Source organism: Siniperca chuatsi, linkage group LG4 (genome assembly GCF_020085105.1).
Source record: "Siniperca chuatsi isolate FFG_IHB_CAS linkage group LG4, ASM2008510v1, whole genome shotgun sequence".
NCBI classification, from domain to species: Eukaryota; Metazoa; Chordata; class Actinopteri; order Centrarchiformes; family Sinipercidae; genus Siniperca; species Siniperca chuatsi.
The window spans coordinates 418,506-439,890 of NC_058045.1; the positions used below are offsets into that span (position 1 = coordinate 418,506).

Consider the following 21,385-nt stretch of genomic DNA (forward strand, 5'->3'; position numbering starts at 1 on the left):
TGGTTGGTGGTGCTGGCAGGTGTGGGAGGAGCAGAGATTGACAAGGTGGTGGGATTCCCTAATGGGCTCTCATCATCTTCACTGTCAGAGGGGACATTGATCCTCTTGGTGTCCACCTCAGCTCTCAACAGTGGAAATGTCTTTGAATGCCTCTCCAGGTGTACTTCATTCCCTTGGACCATGACCTTTCTTTTAGTGTAGTATGTGATGGTAAGCAGAGGGTCATCCTTGTCAAGGCGTTCATCTTTAAAGATCTTTAATCTGCCTCCTGGCCCGATGCCCTCGCTGGATACATATGCATAATTGCTGCACAGAGTATCTTTCCAGATGTAGATGGAATCAGTTTCCATGGCGATGACTTGTTTACTCTAGGCTAACAATTTACTTTGCAAGCTTGCCTACAAACACTGGCAAAAAACAAACAAACAAAAAAAAAAACTGAATTATGCACAGTGTACCAGATATATTAATGTTACCAACAAGGATCCTATAATCTCTCACTCTCTCTCTCACTCACTCTGAGAGAGAGAGAGAGTGAGAGAGAGAGATATTCTGCTAATTCATAATCTCTTTTTAGGGCCAGGTAACATTCTGCTCTTCTTTGGCTTTTAGTTTCTTCTTTCCAGTGTTCCAAATAGGTTTCTTTACATTGTGTTATAATTTGGTTTACTGGAATTGGTGTTTTTTAAAGCAGTGTTGTTGTGAGACTGGTCAGAGTGTGTCTGAGGGGGGGCAGCACCAACTGACATAGGGGACTCTTTTCTGGGCTCAGCTCTTGGGTCTAGGGGGCTGGATATAAGGTGATTAAAACATGTGAGCGCTCTCTTTTGAATATTAATTATCAATGCGTATCTATCTAATTCTGCTCTACATGCATTTGTTGGTGTTTTTCTGTGTACATGTAAAATGTATCTGCAGAATTCCGTATGAAAAAGATTCTCACATGTTTGTCCCAACAGGTATAGCTATGATGACTGAGTGGAACTATACTTCCCTACCGTACAATGGGCTGGATGACGCCATCAAATATTTTAAGCCAAATTTTAACTGGAAAATGGAAATGATAAAATTTGCTCTTAATTGCATTTAGAGAGCGAGCACCCCTTTTCAATTGGCAAGAGAGATTTCATAATGCAGCTATTAAAGCTAAACTTTAGCCCATTAAAAAGCAAAACGCTGACAAATGGTTTGGTAGAGAATGCAAGACCATCAAAAAAGTCTTTAGGAAAATAGCAAAGGATAAATCAGATCAGAAATACTTTATTGATCCCCGAGGGGAAATGCTTGTTACAGATGCTCACTATCACGTCAGTGCACACAGGAATAGAAGTACTAAGCAAGAAATATAATACACTATAATACAGGTCAGATAATTAAGTACCAAGTGGGTATAAGTATAAAATTAAAATAAGTGTGAAGTACAAAGTGGATTACCGGTTGATGATAAGTATGTATGGTATAATAATACAATGTAATAATATAATTAATAAGTAGTAGTGCATGTACTGTTAAGTTAAGTGGAGCTTATTAAGATGATTGAGACGGTGGATATTGCACAGCAGTAATAGAAGTATGAATAAATATCAATAAATTAAGCTGAAAACAGAGTATATTGCACCAGAGTATTGAATACAGAATATTGCACAGTTATTTCAAGTATTACAGTGATGTTAATGATCCAATGTCCAGTTTATCGACTTAAGGTCATATAGACTGACACTTAGAGGGAGGAGTTAAAGAGGCCACAGGCAGGAATGACTTCCTGTGGCACTGTGTGGTGCATTTTGGTGGGGATGTCTTTTTCTAAAGGTACTCCTTTGTTTGACCAGCACGTCATAGAGTGGGTGGGAGACACTGTCCAAGACAGCATGTAGTTTGGCCAGCACCCTCCTCTCTGACACCACCGACAGAGAGTCCAGCTCCACCCCCGCAATGTCACTGACATTACGGATCAGTTTGTTGAGTCTTTTAGTGTCTGCTACCCTCAACCTGCTGCACCAGCATGCAACAGCATACAGGATAGCACTGGCCACCAAAGACTCATAAAACATCCTTAGCATTGTCCAGCAGATGTTGAAGGACCTCAGCCTCCTCAGAAAATAGGCGGCTCTGGCCATTCCTGTAAAGAGCTTGAGTGTTCTTAGCCCAGTCCAGTTTATTATCCATGTGTATTCCCCAGGTATTTGTAGTCCTCAACAACGTCCACACTGACCCCCTTGATGGAAACTGGGGTCACTGGTGCTTTGGCCCTTTGTAGGTCTAAACCAGCTCCTTAGACTTTGTCGCATTGAGCTCAGTCTCATCACCACCGCTGATACTTCCCACCACAACAGAGTCATCAGAAAACTTCTGAAGGTGGCAGGACACTGTGTGGTAGTTGAAATTTGTGGTGTAGATGGTGAAGAGGAAGGTAGAGAGGACAGTCCCCTGAGGGGCCCCAGTGTTGCTGACCACGCTGTCCGACACACAGTGCTGCATACGCACATGCTGTGGTCTGCCAGTCAGGTAGTCAACAATCCAGGACACGTGGGGTACATCCACCTGCATCGCTGCCAGCTTCTGAAGAGGGCCATTGTCTGAGATCCAGTTGAGGGGGAAGTAGGACTCTTCCATGAAGATGGGTGGGTGGGGGGGCAGTGGACTCAGTGGACTCAGAAGAGACTGAGAGCCGACAGCAGCTGAGTTAGAGGGGGGATGAGCAGGAACCAGTGTGTTGAATCTGTTAAAGAACAGATTAAGTTCATTGGCCCTGTCCATGCTGCCTTCAACTCCTCTGCCATTCTGTCTGAAGCCAGTGATGCTCTTCATGCCTCTCTAGACCTCTCTCATATTGTTTTGCTGGAGTTTCCACTCCAGCTTCCTCCTGTACTTCTTGGCCTCCCTGATCTTCACCTTCAGGTCAGCCTGGATTTCCCTCACCTCCTCCTTATTAGCATCAGTAAAGGCCCTCCTCTTGGCATTCAGGATTCAGGATAAACATCGCCAACCAAACAACCCAGCCTTACACATTAGGTACAATGACATTTTAAACAAATAAATGTACAATTAGGAACAAAAAACAAAATTATACCCACAAGAAACATGAAGATATTGAAAACTCCATCAATTGAAAATCAATTCTGAGATATGTGGAACAACTTCAACACAAAGCAACAACAAGCACTACCCATCCAAGACTGTGATATCTGGAGAGCACAATTTCAAAATCTATACAAAGACATACCTTTTTTTCCTTTCGGCTGTTCCCTTTCAGGGGTCGCCACAGCGAATCATGTGCCTCCATCTAACCCTGTCCTCTGCATCCTCTTCACTCACACCAATTAACTTCATGTCCTCTCTCACTACATCCATAAATCTCCTCTTTGGTCTTCCTCTAGGCATCCTGCCTGGCAGCTCCAACCTCAGCATCCTTCTACCAATATATTCACAGTCTCTCCTCTGAACATGTCCAAACCACCTCAATCTGGCCTCTCTGACTTTATCTCCGAAACATCTAACATGAGCTGTCCCTCTGATGTCCTCATTCCTGATCCTGTCCATCCTCGACACTCCCAAAGAGAACCTCAACATCTTAAGCTCTGCTACCTCCAGCTCTGCCTCTTGTCTTTTCGTCAGTGCCACTGTCTCTAAGCTGTACAACATCACTGGTCTCACCACCGTCTTGAACACCTTTCCTTTCATTCTTGCTGATACTCTTTTATCACACAACACACCTGACACTTTTCTCCACCCGTTCCAACCTGCTTGCACTCGCCTCTTCACCTCTTTTCCACAGTCTCCATTGCTCTGAACCGTTGACCCTAAGTACTTAAAGTCCTGCACCTTCTTCACCTCTGCTCCCTGTAACCTCACTGTTCCACCTGGGTCCCTCTCATTGACGCACATGTATTCTGTCTTACTGCTAAGCTTCATTCCTCTGTTTTCCAGAGCAGACCTCCATCTCTCTAGATTTTCCTCCACCTGCTCCCTGCTCTCACTACAAACCACAATGTCATCCGCAAACATCATAGTCCATGGAGATTCCTGTCTAACCTCATCTGTCAGCCTGTCCATCACCAGAGCAAACAAGAAGGGGCTCAGAGCCGATCCTTGATGCAGACCCACCTCCACCTTGAACTCCTCTGTCACACCTACAGCACACCTCACCACGGTCTTACAGCTCTCATACATGTCCTGCACCACTCTAACATACTTCTCTGCCACTCCAGACTTCCTCATACAATACCACAGCTCCTCTCTCGGCACCCTGTCATACGCTTTCTCTAAATCTACGAAGACACAATGCAACTCCCTCTCTGTGCTTCTCCATCAGCATCCTCAAGGCAAATACTGCATCTGTTGTACTCTTTCTAGGCATGAAACCATATTGCTGCTCACAAATGCTCACCTCTGCCCTTAGCCTAGCTTCCACTACTGTTTGCCACAACTTCATTGTATGGCTCATCAGCTTTATTCCTCTGTAGTTGCCACAGCTCTGCACATCTCCCTCGTTCTTAAAAATTGGCACCGGTACACTTCTCCTCCATTCCTCGGGCATCCTCTCACTCTCCAAGATCTTGTTAAACAAACTAGTCAGAAACTCTACTGCCACCTCTCCTAGACACTTCCATACCTCCACAGGCATGTCATCAGGACCAACTGCCTTTCCACTCTTCATCCTCTTCAATGTCCTCCTCACTTCACTCTTGCTAATCTTTGCTACTTCCTGCTCAACACCAGTCACCTCTTCTACTCTTCGTTCCCTTTCATTTTCCTCATTCATCAACTCTTCAAAGCACTCCTTCCATCTTCCCATCACACTCCTGGCACCTGTCAATACATTTCCATCCTTAATCACCCTAACCTGCTGCACATCCTTTCCATCTCTATCTCTTTGTCTGGCCAACCTGTACAAATCCACCTCTCCCTCTTTAGTGTCCAACCTAGCATACAAGTCCTCATATGCTCTTTGTTTGGCCTTTGCCACCTCTACCTTCATCTTACACTGCATCTCCCTGTACTCCTGTCTACTCTCTTCAGTCCTCTCAGTGTCCCACTTCTTCTTAGCTAACCTCTTTCTCTGTATACACTCCTGCACTTCCTCGTTCCACCACCAAGTCTCCTTGTCTACTTTCCTCTTTCCAGATGACACACCGAGTACCCTCCTACCTGTCTCCTTTGCTCTGCCTTCGTCCTCTTCATCTTCCTCACCACCAGAGTCATTTTACACACTACCATCCTGTGTTGTCTGTATGGTAATGAAGTATGAGGTCCACTTAGTCACCTTAAATCCAGACCCCTAGACACCCTCCATTCCAAAGCCCTCCAAACCCAAGAGCTGAGCCCAGAATAGAGTCCCCTATATCAGTTGGTGCTGAGACTAACTGCCCCCTCTCAGACACTGACCAGTTTCACATCAGCACTGCTTTCCAAACACCGATCAGATGAAACCAAATTATAACGCAATGTAAAGAAACCTATTTGGAACATTGGAAAGAAGAAACTAAAAGCCAAATCAGAATGTTATCTAGCCCTAAAAAGAGATGATGAATTGGCAGAATATCTCTCTTCTGTTAGTGACAGATAGCAGAGACAGATCCTGACCAAGTACAGGCTCAGTGACCACAAACTGGTAATAGAAAAGAAAAACACAAAAAATCCTGGCAACCGAAAGAAAACAGAATATGTGGTCACTGTTGAACAGGTGAGGTTGAGACAGAGATGCACTTCCTCCTACAATGTAAAACATTCAATTAAATAAGGAACGTTTACTTTAACATGTAAGGGGGAGGAGACAGTCAGGGAGGGGCAGTACAGTGTGGTACTAAAGACAGTTGGGAATAGGATAACCACTACAACCAAAATATATACTCACCCAACATAAAGGTGACCACATCCAAACTACCACCACACACCACTCCAATGCAGATCCAGGTGAAGAAACCTGATGGATAATAATCGGCGCATGACTGGAAAACAAACCCCCGACAAAGACAAACAAATTAATTGAAGCACATGATCAATATAAAATAATTTCAAATTCACATCCTCTTTGACTTATAGACATTTCTCAATAATTACCAGAAATTTAACTTAACACAAGGTAGCAATAGGGGGTTCATCCTCCAGGAACAGCTTGGGCCTGCCAATCACTAACAAACAAAAGAACATCAACCAGTATTTAGTGAATACAGTCTAACATTTCATGGCATACATCAGCAGAAAATACATTTGCAGCCCCAAATTCTCTATTCTGTTTAATTGGGCAATTTCACTTAGTCTATGTGCAGATTATCATCTTAAAACAACTCCCAATACTGTAGTCATAGTAAATATAATGACCTTTTGATAGTCTGACATTAGTATAAAACCATGACTTACCTAAAGCACTTTGAACCACAGCTGCATATTTAATTGGGGAAGGCTGTGTAAAATCAGCTTTCGTAAGAGAAGTACAGAGATAAATTTCCTACCTGATTTCACATATGACACTTAGAAAATCACTGCATGTCTTCCTAGAGTTCAGTATGTGTCTGCAACAAGAGGTAAAAGACAAAAAGGCCTACCACACTTCAAGCTTGGCCTTTTCTTACCTAAGCACCTCCCACTGACACACCTGTTTCTTCATCCTTTTCTATCATCCCCTACTCCACTACATCTCCTGGGTCCTAAAGCCCCACCTACTATACATTGATTGGCCTGTTTTGAATTTTTGCAAAACATTACCAGCTGCACTTAACACTAGAAGTGCCAGAATTCCAAACTTACTAGAATTGCCGTAAGCGGTCATTTTGAACGCTAGATTCCAAACTCTAATGATAAATTACCCAAATGGGAGATTAATGCATTTATTGCGTTAGGATATCTTTTAAAAACAAATGACACCAAAATATACATTTAATAAATTTTAATTATACATTCATCAATATTCATATCATCGCATATAGTAAACCATAATTATTGCATAGCTATATTCACACCAGTGTCACCGACTCCCGCTTTTCCTTCAGCCCATCGGTGATGCCAACGCTTGTGTGCATGGAGCTCAGCAAACATACATTATTCCTCGGCTTTCCGCTTTTCGCTTGCTCTTTTGCGGAGGGGGGCGACTCACGCTTAGTTTTCCCCAGGGTGCCAACCAGGCTGGTCTTCTTGGCCTGTAAGGCGGCGGCCAGTTTCAGAGAAGTGAAGAAATTATCTGGTAATATTTCTTCCCTTACCCAGGAATGGCTCCCCCAGTTTCAGCTCCACACTCTCTCCCACGAGCTGACCTCTGCTCCGCGTCTCCTCTTTTCCCAGAAACGGAGCCCCGTTCAGCATGTATTTTGAATTGACATCCGCAGCTAGCCAAAATTGTCAGGTCATGAGCTGTCACCACGGTGCTGATGTGCCTCAGCCACAGTGCAGTCCCTGATGTGTTTCAGCATGCCATCGTCAAACACACACAAGAAGGCCGTGAGCTGTGTGCGCTGTGGGGCCAGCACAATAGAACAATAGAATAGCACAAAAGTCACTGCGGTCAATATGACCGTGAATGGCCGAAATAGGTAAAAATGATCATATTTTCTTTGCCTTTTGTTTAATTTATATAAAACCTATTGCAAATAAAAATACAAATACTTTTAGGAAAAGTCAGGTACCAGCAAGATTATATTTTTTTATTCAACAAAGTTATTGCACATATAAATTTCAAAACGGTCAAAATGGCCGTCGTGGCCGTTCTAGTTTTAAAGTCGATGATTGGTTTGTTGTCAAACACTTAATAGCAACATACCTTTGAGAGAAATTAATGTCCCCAGAGAAAGAGTGCTACTGATGTTGGCTGACCCCCTTAGCTTTCCTCCAGAACCATGTCAGACAAGCATTTCCTCCAAACACGACATCTTAAAACCAATTTCCTGGATTTCCATGATATTTGCTGCTGATATGGATGGTACTCAGAGGATGAATACTGGAGTTTTTGGTTAAGGCTGACATCTCCTCTAGTGCAAACATCAGTCAAAATTCCCACTGTTATGCAAGAAATGTATTAGGCAGGCTGCAGTGAAATTTCGCTGGCTCATTTTCATTCTAATTGTACAACTCTGATGACAAACACTACATTTTTAGTTCCACTACTGGTAAGCCTAAAAGAATAATAAAACTAAAAATATATAATTTGTAGACTGTATTATAGGTGCCACTAGTGACTTTTATCATAGACTTTTATCTTGATATGAATGAGGTGTTATGGAAATGTGCACCATCTCCATGCATAAACTGCATGGCAGTATTGAAATTAAAATTTTAGGGAAACATCATCATTATATCAACATATTGTTGGTCTCAACACATCATAATTTCTCCTGACTCCTGTGCAGACTCTAGTTCTTATGTAAGCCACCATTTTTCTCCTCTTGGATTGTATGTCCTTTTTCCATCTGTCTCTGTCACAACTGATGGCATTTGGCTTAAAAAGCCAGCATCCTCCAGTATACCCAATGCAGCATGCCAAGAGCACCAGGAGTACCAGCCTCTCCGCCTGGCTCGATGCCAGGCATACCAGCCCCTGATTAACCACTACTGAACATGAAACTCCCCGGTGGTGTGAGGAAATCGGATGCTCTGACATCACAAATTTATAGTCCTCAGGGTGAGTTTTCTGTATTATTTTCCTGCAGAAGCCAGCTGTTAATTGTTCTAACACAATTAGAAAACTCTGGCATTCCAGATTTCCAGACTGCTATTTTGGATAATTTGTTAGAATTGGCAGCTGAGAATTCCTGTGATGTAATGAGAGCAACAAGGCAGGAGATATGCTATTTCCCTTAAGTGTGAGAGGCAGTTAGACAAGTCTGTCATACTGATTTATCCAATTATAGCTGTGATATGGCGACCGTTAGATATGCCAGTTGGCTGCTGTCCACACTTTTAAAACAGTAAAGTCAACTGTCAACAGCAGTTAATCCTTCACTCTTGTCTGTTAGACTGCTAGGCACTGCAGCAGTTACTATCCTGTTTAGATCGTTGCAGGTGCGAGCTATTGTAGACTGTAACAGAGATATTTTACTTTCCTGAAAGGTTTGGATTCATTAATAGTTTGTAATGCAAGGATGCGCAAACTCTTCATTTCCCCTGTACTGACTCATAATATACCACCCATGATGCATTATAGACTCAAACGTGGCAATCAAAAAGTGTGCATATTGTTTAATATTCATTTATTGGGCATATTGCTAACTGGTGACAATGGTAATGGGCTATGTGTGTGCACATATGTATGTATTCTTACTACTCCCTGCATGATGGTAATCTGGTCTCTACAGAGCAGGGGCATCCAAGTTATATTTATTCTTCTTATTATCAGTATTATTCCTATCACTATCATTCCTATTAGTATTTCTTTATAAATATTAATATTACCACTACCATTAAATTATTACTATTTTAAAATTCTAGGTGGAATTTGCATTGTGCTTCCCCCTCCCCCATCCCCCCATCTCTCTCTTAGCTTCCCAACAGAAGGAGAGAGACAAGAGACGAGAAAGCACAAAAGCACAAAACTACGAGAGAGAGAAGATGTTGAGTTAGTAACATGCATTAATGAGATAAAAATACATACAGAGGGAGAGGAGGAGAGAGGAGAAGAGAGGTGCTCAGTGCATCATGGGAAGTCTCCTGGCAGTCTAGGCCTATAGCAGCATAACTAAAGGTTGGTTCAGGACTCACCCAAGCCAGCCCTAACTACAAGCTTTATCAAAGAGGAAAGTCTTAAACCTATTCTTAAATGTGGAGATGGTGTCTGGCTCCCGAACCAAAACTGGGACCTGATTCCACAGGAGCTTGATAACTGAAGGCTCTGGCTGCCATTCTACTTTTGGAGAACCACAGGTAACCGTGCATCCTGGGAGTGCAGTGTTCTAGTCAGATAATATAGTATTATAGGCTCTTTAAGATATGATGGTGCCTAACCATTAAGAGCTTTGTAGGTGATGAGAAGGATTTTAAATTCTTTTCTGGATTTTACAGGGAGCCAGTGCAGAGAAGCTAATATTGGAGAAATATGATCTCTCTTCCTAGTTCTTGTCAGTATATGTGCCACAGCATTCTGGATCAACTGGAGAGTCTTAAGGGACTTATTTGGGCAGCCTGATAATAAGGAATTGCAATAATCCAGCCTAGAAGTAACAAATGCATGAACTAGTTTTTAAGCATCATTTTAAGACAGGATGTGCAGTAGGCAGTCCATGAAGTGTGTTTCATGTGGGAGTTAAAGGATAAATCCTGATCAAAGATAACTCTGAGGTTCCTTACGGTGGTGCTGGAGGCTAGGGCAATGCCATCCACAGTAACTATATCTTTAGATAATGTGTCTCAGAGGTGTTTGGGACCAAGTACACTAACATCACATAACAGTTTAACATCAGAAATGTTATGTCTTTAAGACATAACATTTAGCTAACTGATTAATTTCATCTGGCATATAAATATAATTGGGTATCATCCACATAACAATGAAAGTTTATAGAGTGTTTCCTAATAATATTGCCTAAAGGAAGCATATATAAGGTGAATAAATTGAATAAGTGTCTCTGCTGTCACTGAAACGATGGGCTATCCTCTTGGAGACAGTACTCCAAGAGGATAGCCCATCGTTTCAGTGACAGCAGAGACACTCGGAGCCTGTGGCAGGGGATACAGACCATTACGGACTACAAACCCCCACAGCGGACCTGTGACAGCAACATCTCTCTGCTGAACAAGCTGAACGCCTTCTTCGCTCGCTTTGAGGCACAAAACAGCTCCACTGCACAGAAGACTCCACCTCCTCCCAGTGACCAGGTGATGATGCTGACCCCGGACAGCGTGAGGAGATCCTTCAGCAGGATCAATGCACGCAAAGCTCCGGGTCCTGACAACATTCCTGGGCGTGTACTGAGAGACTGTGCAGCAGAACTCACTGATGTCTTCACAGACATTTTCAACATCTCACTTAGTCAGGCTGTTGTTCCCACATGCTTCAAAGCTACCACCATCATTCCAGTCCCGAAGAAGCCATCTCCATCCTGCTTCAATGACTACCGTCCTGTTGCACTTACTCCCATCCTCATGAAGTGCTTTGAACGGCTAGTCATGCACCACATCAAGTCTGCCCTCCCCCCCTCCCTGGACCCATTCCAGTTTGCATATCGGTCCAACCGGTCGACCGATGATGCCATCTCAACTACCCTCCACTCAGCACTCACACATCTAGAGAAAAAGGACTCATACGTCAGAATGCTGTTCATAGACTTCAGTTCAGCATTCAACACAATCATCCCTCAACAGCTCATTCACAAACTGGTCAAGCTGGGGCTCAACACCTCGCTGTGCAACTAGCTGTTGGACTTTCTGACTGGAAGACCTCAGGCAGTACGTGTCGGCAGCAACACATCCAGCATCATCACACTGAACTCTGGGGCCCCCCAAGGATGTGTGCTGAGCCAACTCCTTTTCACTCTGCTGACACACGACTGCACACCGTCACTCAACTCCAACCTCTTCATTAAGTTTGCGGATGACACGACTGTGGTGGGTCTCATTAGCAACAGAGATGAGACAAACTACAGGAGCGAGGTGAGCCGCCTGGCCGGGTGGTGCAGTGACAACAGTCTCTCTCTGAACGTGGAGAAGACGAAGGAGATTGTTGTCGACTTCAGGAGAGTGCACACTCAGCATGTTCCTCTGACCATCAACGGTGCGACTGTGGAGAGAGTGAGCAGCACCAAGTTCCTGGGTGTGCACATTTCAGAGGACCTCTCCTGGACCGACAACACTGCAGCACTGGCCAAGAAATCACAGCAGCGTCTCTACTTCCTCCGCAAACTGAGGAGAGCCAGAGCCCCACCCCCCATCATGTACACCTTCTACAGAGGCACCATCGAGAGCATTCTGACTAGCTGCATCACTGTGTGGTATGGCGCCTGCAACGCGTCCTGCCGGAAGACTCTGCAACGCACAGTGAGAGCAACTGAGAAGATCATTGGTGTCTCTCTCCCCTCCCTCCAGGACATTTATGGAACCCGTCTCACTCGCAAAGCCCTCTGCATTGTAGGTGATCCCACACACCCGTCACACAGCTTCTTCAGTCTGCTGCCATCAGGGAGGAGACTGCGGAGTCTCCAGGCCAGGACCAACAGACTGAAGGACAGCTTCATCCATCAGGCTGTCAGGAAGCTGAACTCGCTCCCAAACTTGCCCCCCTGTCCCTCTTCTGCCCCAGGCACCACTGAACTATGAACCCCCCCTCCAGATCCCACATCCCCAGGACCTTCCACTGACATACGATGTCATGCACCAGTCACTTTGTGTAGCATTGGTCTGCTCACTACCTCATTCACCATGGAACTGACGCCATTCTACAACCTCAGTCAGTTTAATTAAAATAAGCTCTATCTTTTTATCTGCACTGTTTGTTCACTGGTTTGCACTTTATCTGCCATGTGCCTTGCGCTGCTTTTAGTCAACCTATTTTTATTTTATTTTATTTTTTATTATGTCTCTTTTTTGTATTCCCTTATTGTATAGTTTTAGCTTATATTTTATATTTGATCTAGATTTTAGGCTCTACTGTTAGTGTTATCTGTATGCACCGGGGGTCTGAGAGTAACGCAATTTCGATTCTCTGTATGTATGTAATGTACGTGTGGAAGAATTGACAATAAAGCAGACTTGACTTGACTTGAAATTCGGTCCAAGAAGTGTATACAAATGACACATCCTTTGAAAGAATGTAGTATTTCCCATCTTCATTAAACATAAGATAAACCCTTGTGGCTCTTAGCGGCTCCTGAGGTTGTGACCTCTCGTCACACTTTGGACCCCCTGTTAGTGACACCCTGGTTTACTTGCTGCTAGTAACACTACACTGGACAGTGTTACATTCTTCATCTCAGTATGCACACACACACACACACACACACACACAGGAGGTCAGACACAGAGGCCCTGAGAATTAGTTAGTTGTGGATCACCATGGAGCTGCTTGATGAATTGATCTGATGTCAGACAGAGTAGATCTATACGCCACTGATCACTACCAACAGTAACATCAATACAGCTTCTCTATTCCCAAAGCACCACCACACAGAACATGCAAGGCCAACATTATGGGCTCTTTTGACTTGATTCCACATCCCCATCAATCACCACCCATGTCACAATAGATAGAGGTGTGCAAGTCACATGTTGTGGATATAACTGAAGAAATGCATGTAGGAGGGAAGAAAGGAAGACACAAATAAGGGAGAGGGTAAGAAGACAGGGATGGATGAGAGGATGGAAGGACAGAAGGGAGGAAGAACAAAAGACAAAAAGCCAGGAAGAAAGAGGGGGAGAGAAAAGAAAGAATGTAAGGGGAGAAGGCGGAAGAAGCGAAAATGATGCAGGGGGAGAAGAATGGAACAAAGGAATTAATAGAAAGAGGGACAAAAGAAGGTGGTGTTGAAAGAAGGGACGATCCAAACTGCTTCCAAATTTTGACCTGCCTAAACTGAACCCAGACCAAAGTTATTTTTATTCCAACTCAACTTAACTGGCAGCTGCCCTTTATACTAAATGACCAAAAGAAAATGAAGTGTCCAATTCATGCCATTATCACATATAATCATTGATTTCCACGTGTGTGGTCTCAATCAGTTTCTGTTTATTTAAGTATCTACCTCAAACAATAAAAGTCTAAAAAAACTAGATTTTGAAATGTCTTTGACCACTGATGGATTTTTTAAAGCACATCAATAATTCAATTCAATTCAATTATATTTATATAGCGCCAATTCATAACAGAAGTTATCTAATTGCACTTTTCCTATAGAGCAGATCTAGACTGTACTCTTTATAATATTAATTACAGAGACCCAACAAATAATCACATCAAGTAGCACTTTTCTAAAATATGTAAAATAAAGTTTAACATTCGACATTTCATAACTTGAGTTGTCATATTGTGTCCATTATATTATATCCAAGAATATACTGTGATGACTCAAATTCAAAGCTGGATATGAAAACTCCCAAAGACCTACAGCAAAGACATTTGACTGACTATGTGATCAATTCAGTTTAGTATGTGTAATCATACAAAAACAATCACTAACACACGCACACACACACACACACACACACACACGCACACACACACACTAATTTGCATGCACAGTCACACTAGTGTAGCCTATCATGTACACTTTGTGTTTGCATATTAAAGAGTGTGTTCATTAAATGTCTGAAAGACTAACTGCTCCCTCTGTTTCTTTTCCAGGGCAGCCATAAATGCCTTTTCTGCTCTGCTGTGCACAAGTAAGTTTTTCATGACCTTTATCATTCACCAGCTGATGGTTTAATCATCATCATCATCATCATTACACAACACTACTCAAACCCTTCTCCAGGGGCACACTGACAATGCTTGTGATTCTGAGGCCATTTTCTTGTTTAATGATGTATTTCTCTTATTCCATGGATAACTGATCATGGTGTGATAGCATTACATCTCATTGAGACACAGTATACTGTACCTAGTGCAGAGTGGACTTGAGTAGGAAAAGAATTTTCCTATAGGTAAAACTTCGTGTTTGTAATATGTTGGGATTCAGGTAGGGCAGGTTTGGTTATGAGCAAAATATCAAAGATATTTATGAATGTTAATACAAATTATTAATATTATCAAAACTATTAATATGGATTAATAATTACATGGCACCACCCTGGGATCAGGGACCAATAACCAAACATGAAAAATAGTCTCAAAGGTGGCCGTCCCCCTAAAAATGCTGATATTTATGGTACGATCTTACATTAATAAGAGTGGACAGTGCAGGGTGAAACCAAGCACTGACTGTCACAACCAGCTGTTCTTTAAAAGATACAATAGCGTTTATTTAACCTTAGCACTGATTAACAATCAATAACTTCAGCCAACAACCTGATTCTGATTCTGAAAGACTTTTAATGTGAAATATCTGTGCAGGAAGTGTTGAGTTTCAAAGCAAAGTAGAATGTGGAAGCATCAAGGTAAAAGCAACTGGAAATAATTAGTGAATGAAAAGTTTTTCTGTGAGAGAGACGGGGAACTGAGAGCAGCAGAGTGATGAGTATGACGTAACTATTATTGTACTCTATTCAATTCAATTCACTTTTATTTATATAGCGCCAATTCATAACAGAAGTTATGAGGGCTGTGGTGGGGAACTTTGTCTCATGGTGTGAGCAGAACCATCTGCAGCTCAATGCGACAAAGTCTAAGGAGCTGGTTGTGGCTCTACGGAGGGCCAAGGCACCAGTGACCCCGGTTTCCATCCAGGGGGTCAATGTGGACATTGTAGAGGACTGCAAGTACCTGGGAGTACACATGGACAATAAACTGGACTGGGCTAAGAACTCTCAAGCTGTTTACAGGAAGGGCCAGAGCCGCCTATATTTTCTGAGGAGGCTGAGGTCCTTCAACATCTGCCGGACAATGCTGAAGATGTTTTATGAGTCTGTGGTGGCCAGTGCTATCCTGTATGCTGCTGCATGCTGGGGCAGCAGGTTAAAGGTAGCGGACGCCAACAGACTCAACAAACTGATCCGTAAGGCCATTGACATTGTGGGGGTGGAGCTGGACTCTCTGTCGGTGGTGTCAGAGAGGAGGATGCTGGCCAAACTACATGCCATCTTGGACAGTGTCTCCCACCCACTCCATGACGTGCTGGTCAAGCAAAGGAGCAGCTTCAGTGGAAGACTCATCCCCCAAAAAGCACCACAGAGCGCCACAGGAAGTCATTCCTGCCTGTGGCCATCAAACTCTTTAACTCCTCCCTCTAAGTGTTAGTCTGTATGACCCTAGGTCACTAAATTGGACATTGACATTACATATCTGCAATACTTGAATAACTGTGCAATATCCGTGTAATACTCATGTGCAATATTTATTTTTTTTCCTATTTATTATTAATACCTCCATTACTGCTGCTGCAATAGTACTTATTACTTATATTATTACATTGCATTTATACCGTATTATCATCATCAACCGGTAAACCCACTTGGTACTTGGTACTATTTTATTTTATACTTGGTACTTAATTTATTTTCTGACCTGTTTTTTAATAGTTTTTATAGTGTATTGTATTATATATATATATATATATATATATATATATATATTTTTTTTTTTTTTTGCTAGTACTTTCTCCTGTGTGCACTGACGTAAAGACAAGCTGCTGTAACAAAGAGTTTCCCTTCAGGGATCAATAAAGTTTTTCTGATTCTGATTCTGATTATCTCATTGCACTGATGGAATCAATGCAGTGGAAATGGTCATGGAGGAAATTATGAGTTTACATTAAATGGGGAACAGGGGAAATTGCACAGAAATAAGAGCGAGAGTGTTTTGGCAATATAGGGATTCACTTACTTTGGAGACATTCACAGCACTTAGCAAACAGACCTTTATTTCAGGGTGCAGGACAGAGACTAAGGTCTGATGTGTAAAAGAATTTTCAAGTTGTTCAGCACAATCTTGTAAAATACAGATTTGAGAGCAACAACATTAATACCTCATCAGAGCTGAGCCATCTTGAACACATAACACATCTCGTTGAGTCATGAACTCCTGAGGCAGGTATTTCCGCCTCCGGAGCTGCAGAGTCTGGATCTGTGGTTGTGGGCCACCTGCTGCCCCCATGTTCCTGCTCGACAACTGCTACTACAGTTGTTGTCATTGGCTCTGTTACTGATGCTGACATTATTCTTCCTATAGCTGTCATTCCTATTATTACTAATTCATTAATATTAACACTACAATTACTATTCTACTATATTAAAAAAAATAATTCTAATTCTTTGCATTGTGCCTCCCTAACGCTATCCCCTTCCCCCAAACCCCTCCTCTCTCTCTCTCTCTCTCTCTCTCTCTCTCTCTCTCTCTCTCTCTCTCTCCCTCTCTCTCTCTCTCTCTCTCTCTCTCTCAAAACCTGAAAAATGGCCGCCCTCCAGTCTGGTTCTGTCCATGGTTTCTGCCTGTTAAAAGGAATGTTTTTTCTTGCCACTGTCGCCAAATGCTTGCTCATGGTGGGATTTGTTGGGTCTCTGTAATTAATATTATACAGAGTACGGTCTAGACCTGCTCTATAGGAAAAGCGCAATGAGATAACTTCTGTTAAGAATTGGCGCTATATAAATAAAATTGAATTGAATTGAATCTTCATTTGTTTATCTGTGCCCTGTGAGACAGCCACAGCAAATTGTTTTGCTCTTGATAACATTTCCTGATAACATTAATCTGGCTCCAAAAAAGCCATCTAACTTTAAGAAGCAACTGTAAGTAGAACAACAGAGTGACCGGTTCTTCCATCTACACAGATGGACTGCACAGCAAGAACTGTTTTAAATCAAATGGCAAATTTACCGAACCTAGGGAGCTCGTTCTCTAACAACTTGTTAGGTATAAATGGAGGACAATGGATACGGTGATCCACGTGGAGGGAACAGACAGTGGGGAGACCTGCACAAATATGTCACTAATAAACACACCACTCTCTATAAGTTGATACACATGAAGCTCATCTTTTAAGAATACAACCACTGCTTTGTTCATTCTTGATGCAAAAGATAGTTTATCTCTCGCTCCCTGTCTCTGTCTCTGTCTCTGTCTCTCTCTGTCTCTTTCTCTCTCTCTCTCTCTCTCTCTCTCTCTCTCTCTCTCTCTCAAAACCTAATACGGCAGCGGTGGATGGCCGCCCACCATTGGGTCTGGTTCTGTCCAAGGTTTCTGCCTGTTAAAAGGAAGTTTTTTCTTGCCACTGTCACCAAATGCTTGCTCATGGTGGGATTTGTTGGGTCTCTGTAATTAATGTTATAAAGAGCACGGTCTAGACCTGCGGCGAGGGAAGAGAGAGGGGTGCAGACAAAAGAGACTTAGGAAAAAGAGATTTAAGCCGTGTCTGCCTTCTCTCGTCATGGGCAATGTGAGATCGCTGGCGAATAAAATGGACGAGCTAACGGCATTAGCCCGGAGTCAGACAGAGTTCCGTGAGTGTAGTTTGATGTGCTTCTCAGAGACGTGGCTACACCAGGATATCCCGGATCATAACGTTTCCATTGACGGCTTTCAGACTGTTCGGGCCGACAGTGATCACACTGGGAGCGATAAGCGGAAAGGCGGTGGGCTTGTTGTGCTGGTCAGCAACAGATGGTGTAACTCTGGCCGTGTTACTATCAAGCAGAGTATCTGTAGCCCGGACAAACCATGGGTAACAAAGGACATCAAAGACATCCTAAATACCAAGAGGAGGGCCTTTACTGATGGTAATAGGGAGGTGGTGAGGGCAATCCAGGCTGACCTGAAGGTGAAGATCAGGGAGGCCAAGGAGAAGTACAGGAGGAAGCTGGAGTGGAAACTCCAGCAAAACAACATGAGAGAGGTCTGGAGCGACATGAAGAGCATCACTGGCTTCAGACCGACTGACAACAGAGGAGTTGAAGGCAGCTTGGACAGGGCCAACAAACTTGTTCTTTAACAGATTCAACACACCAGCTCCTGCTTATCCCCCCCTCTAACTCATCTGCTGTCTGCCCTCAGACTCCTCTGAGTCCACTGCCCCCTCCTCCAACTTCCTGGGAGAGTCCTACTCCCCCTCAACTGGCTCTTCAGACTGACGACTTCCCCCCCTCCCCCGCCTGTAACCTCTGCTGTGTGCATGACTGCTGACCAGGTGAGAGGACAGCTGATGAAACTCCATTCAATACTCCAGTGCAATATACTCTGTTTTCAGTTTAATTTAGTGATATTTATTCATACTTCTATTACTGCAGTGCAATACCCACCATCTCATAATCATCTTAATAAGCTTCACTTAACTTGACAGTTCATACACTACTACTTATTACTTATATTATTACATTGTATTATTATACCGTACATACTTATCATCAACCATTAAATCCACTTTGTACTTTACACTTTTAATTTATACTTATATCCACATTGTACTTAATTTATCTTGACTGTATTATATTTTGATTTGCTTAGAACTTCTATTCCTGTGTGCACTGACATAAAAGTGAGCTGCTGTAACAAAAGAGTTTCCCCTCGGGGATCTATAAAGTATTTCTGATTCTTATTCTGATTCTGATATACAGTCCATTTACCATTTACCATAGGGGAAGAGTTCTGGTTGCCAATTACTTGATCACGTTCACGCTTTGGCACAGACTCATTGCTCTGACGCCACCAAGAGGCCTGATAGAGGACATACAGAGAGCCATCCTGGACTTTTTCTGATCTGGCCAGTACTGGGTCCGGGCAGTAGCCCTCTACCTGCCTGTGGCTGAAAGGGGGCATTGACTGATCAACATCCAGTCCACAATCGACTGCTGCTGAGAAGAACTGGGCGATTGGACTATGATAAACATGTTTTCCTCTTACAACCCAAGGATGTGGACCTTACTGGACTAACACCTTTTTACAGCTCTGTACTGCAGACACGGCAGATTTTTAAGTTCACATGTGCCACAAATGAGACTCCGAGCATGTGGTTGTTTGAGGAGCCGTTGTTTTTTAACAACCACATAAAACTCAAACACTGCAGTCTGCCAGCCTGCGAGCCAATCTCAGAGAGGCTGGCTGCACTAAACTGGGCCATCTGATGAAGGTGACGGCAACATCTGTGGACGTCCTGAAAGAGAACAACAATATCACCTCTATCAGGCAGATCAACAGAGTGGTGGAGGAAGTCTGTGCTGCACTGCCACAATCCCTGAGAGCATGAAGGGCAGGAAGGAGCAGGTCAGCTGCTGTCTTTCACAAGTGCGTGAAGCGCTTTGAGTGGTCGGGAGACTATAAAGGCACTATACAAGTACAGTCCAGTTACCATGTGACAGTTATCTGGTTTCTCCTTGCAATGGTTCAATAAAGGGACTCTGAAAACCTCTAAACCTCTTCTCTTGTACTGGCTACATGTTAACTGTAAAAATAGTCATGGAACTCATGTGTTGTAATGCTTTAATATTTCCTGAAGAGGTCACTTTTGCATTTTGTTTCCAGTCCTGTGGCATTTGATCTGATTTTGTGTGGTGTGTGCATCTGTGTGTGCAAATGTGTGTGTGTTTGAATGGAGGATAGCAGATGACATTAGTCATTTTGTGATCACAACTCATTATATGTGCTTTTATAAACAGAGCAACTTGACTTTCCTACTCTGTCTGTCTCTCAACTCCAATCCCATTGGTTTCTACTGAAGACTTGAATCTGTAAAAACAGTCAAACGTTACTCACGCAGGAGGAAATAGTGCATTTGTTGGGGACTATTTTCAGCAGTGGATTGATACACATTTGGTGCTCTAGTGAGTATTTGGGGCAGCAGGACATTGTACCTGGGATTGATTCAAAATAAACTAAAGTTTGTGTATTCAGTGTAATGAAGGAACATGTCACCCAGTCCAACAGTGTGGCTCATTGATATGTTTTTAATAGTTTATGGACAACAATGGAGTTCTATGGCACAGAGGAAGACGATCCATCAGGCTGTGATACACACACAATACTTGTTAGTAGATACAATCATTGTTGAGACTCACAAGAAACATAGAATATTGCCAGACCCTTTAAGCACATTCCTTAATTGATTCTATCTAATCAGAGTGCTTGATGCATGTATGCCTGCCCTGCAACTTCTATTCAATGAATATATGTGTGAGTAAAAATGGGCCTCTTCTGCTACTGGATCTAAGTCAGCAGCAGGGCTTCTGCAGAGAAAATGCAGCATCCTGCCTGTTTTTAACCCTGTGGGACTGCAGATAAACCCAGATCAACTCAGAAAATAAAGTCAGTCTCTCTCTTTCTAAACTTTTTGCTTTTCTTGTATACACAGTTTTTCTTTCTAATGCTCTTGTCTGAACTCGTGGACACATTTTGTGTGGTGACAGTTTAAAGATTCACTACTCCAGAGGCAGTGAGAGATTTGGAGGGCTCTGAGCTTTTTCATGATTTATGCAATGTTGGATACTGCACTTCCTGTCAAAGTGCCAATTTGCACAGAACATCAAGGGGACTATATTCGCTCATGAACTAGAACATCGAAATGAGCCTGCTCTCAGTGTTTCACTTTGATCTATAATGCAATGTTGTTAGTGAACATAAAGGCAGCAATTACTCTAATATCAAGTCATATCTGAAGATTTTAAGTATTTTTCTTCCTGGCAACCAATATTTTGAATGTAGTTTCCCTCCTGATGCCAAACTGTTCTGGGAGCATATTTAATCTAACAACACTTATTCTTGATATGGCATCTCACCCACTACTATGCAGTGTTTGTCTTTACTTACCTTAGAACAATAGCCAAACATTCTGACTGCTGTAAAAGCAACTTTTAACACATTTTTGAAAAGCATTAAAGATGGAAGAAG

At 42.8% G+C, this 21,385-nt stretch overlaps 1 protein-coding gene across 1 annotated transcript in view; it reads left to right on the forward strand.

The window, feature by feature from the left end:
* LOC122875064 (cytosolic carboxypeptidase 4) overlaps positions 1 to 21,385 on the forward strand; it is a 338,163-nt gene that overhangs the window by 83,670 nt on the left and 233,108 nt on the right. The window contains exon 7 of the mRNA XM_044193824.1: positions 14,258 to 14,295. Coding sequence (XP_044049759.1) covers positions 14,258 to 14,295 — 38 coding nt within the window. The remainder of the gene's footprint in view (positions 1 to 14,257; positions 14,296 to 21,385) is intronic.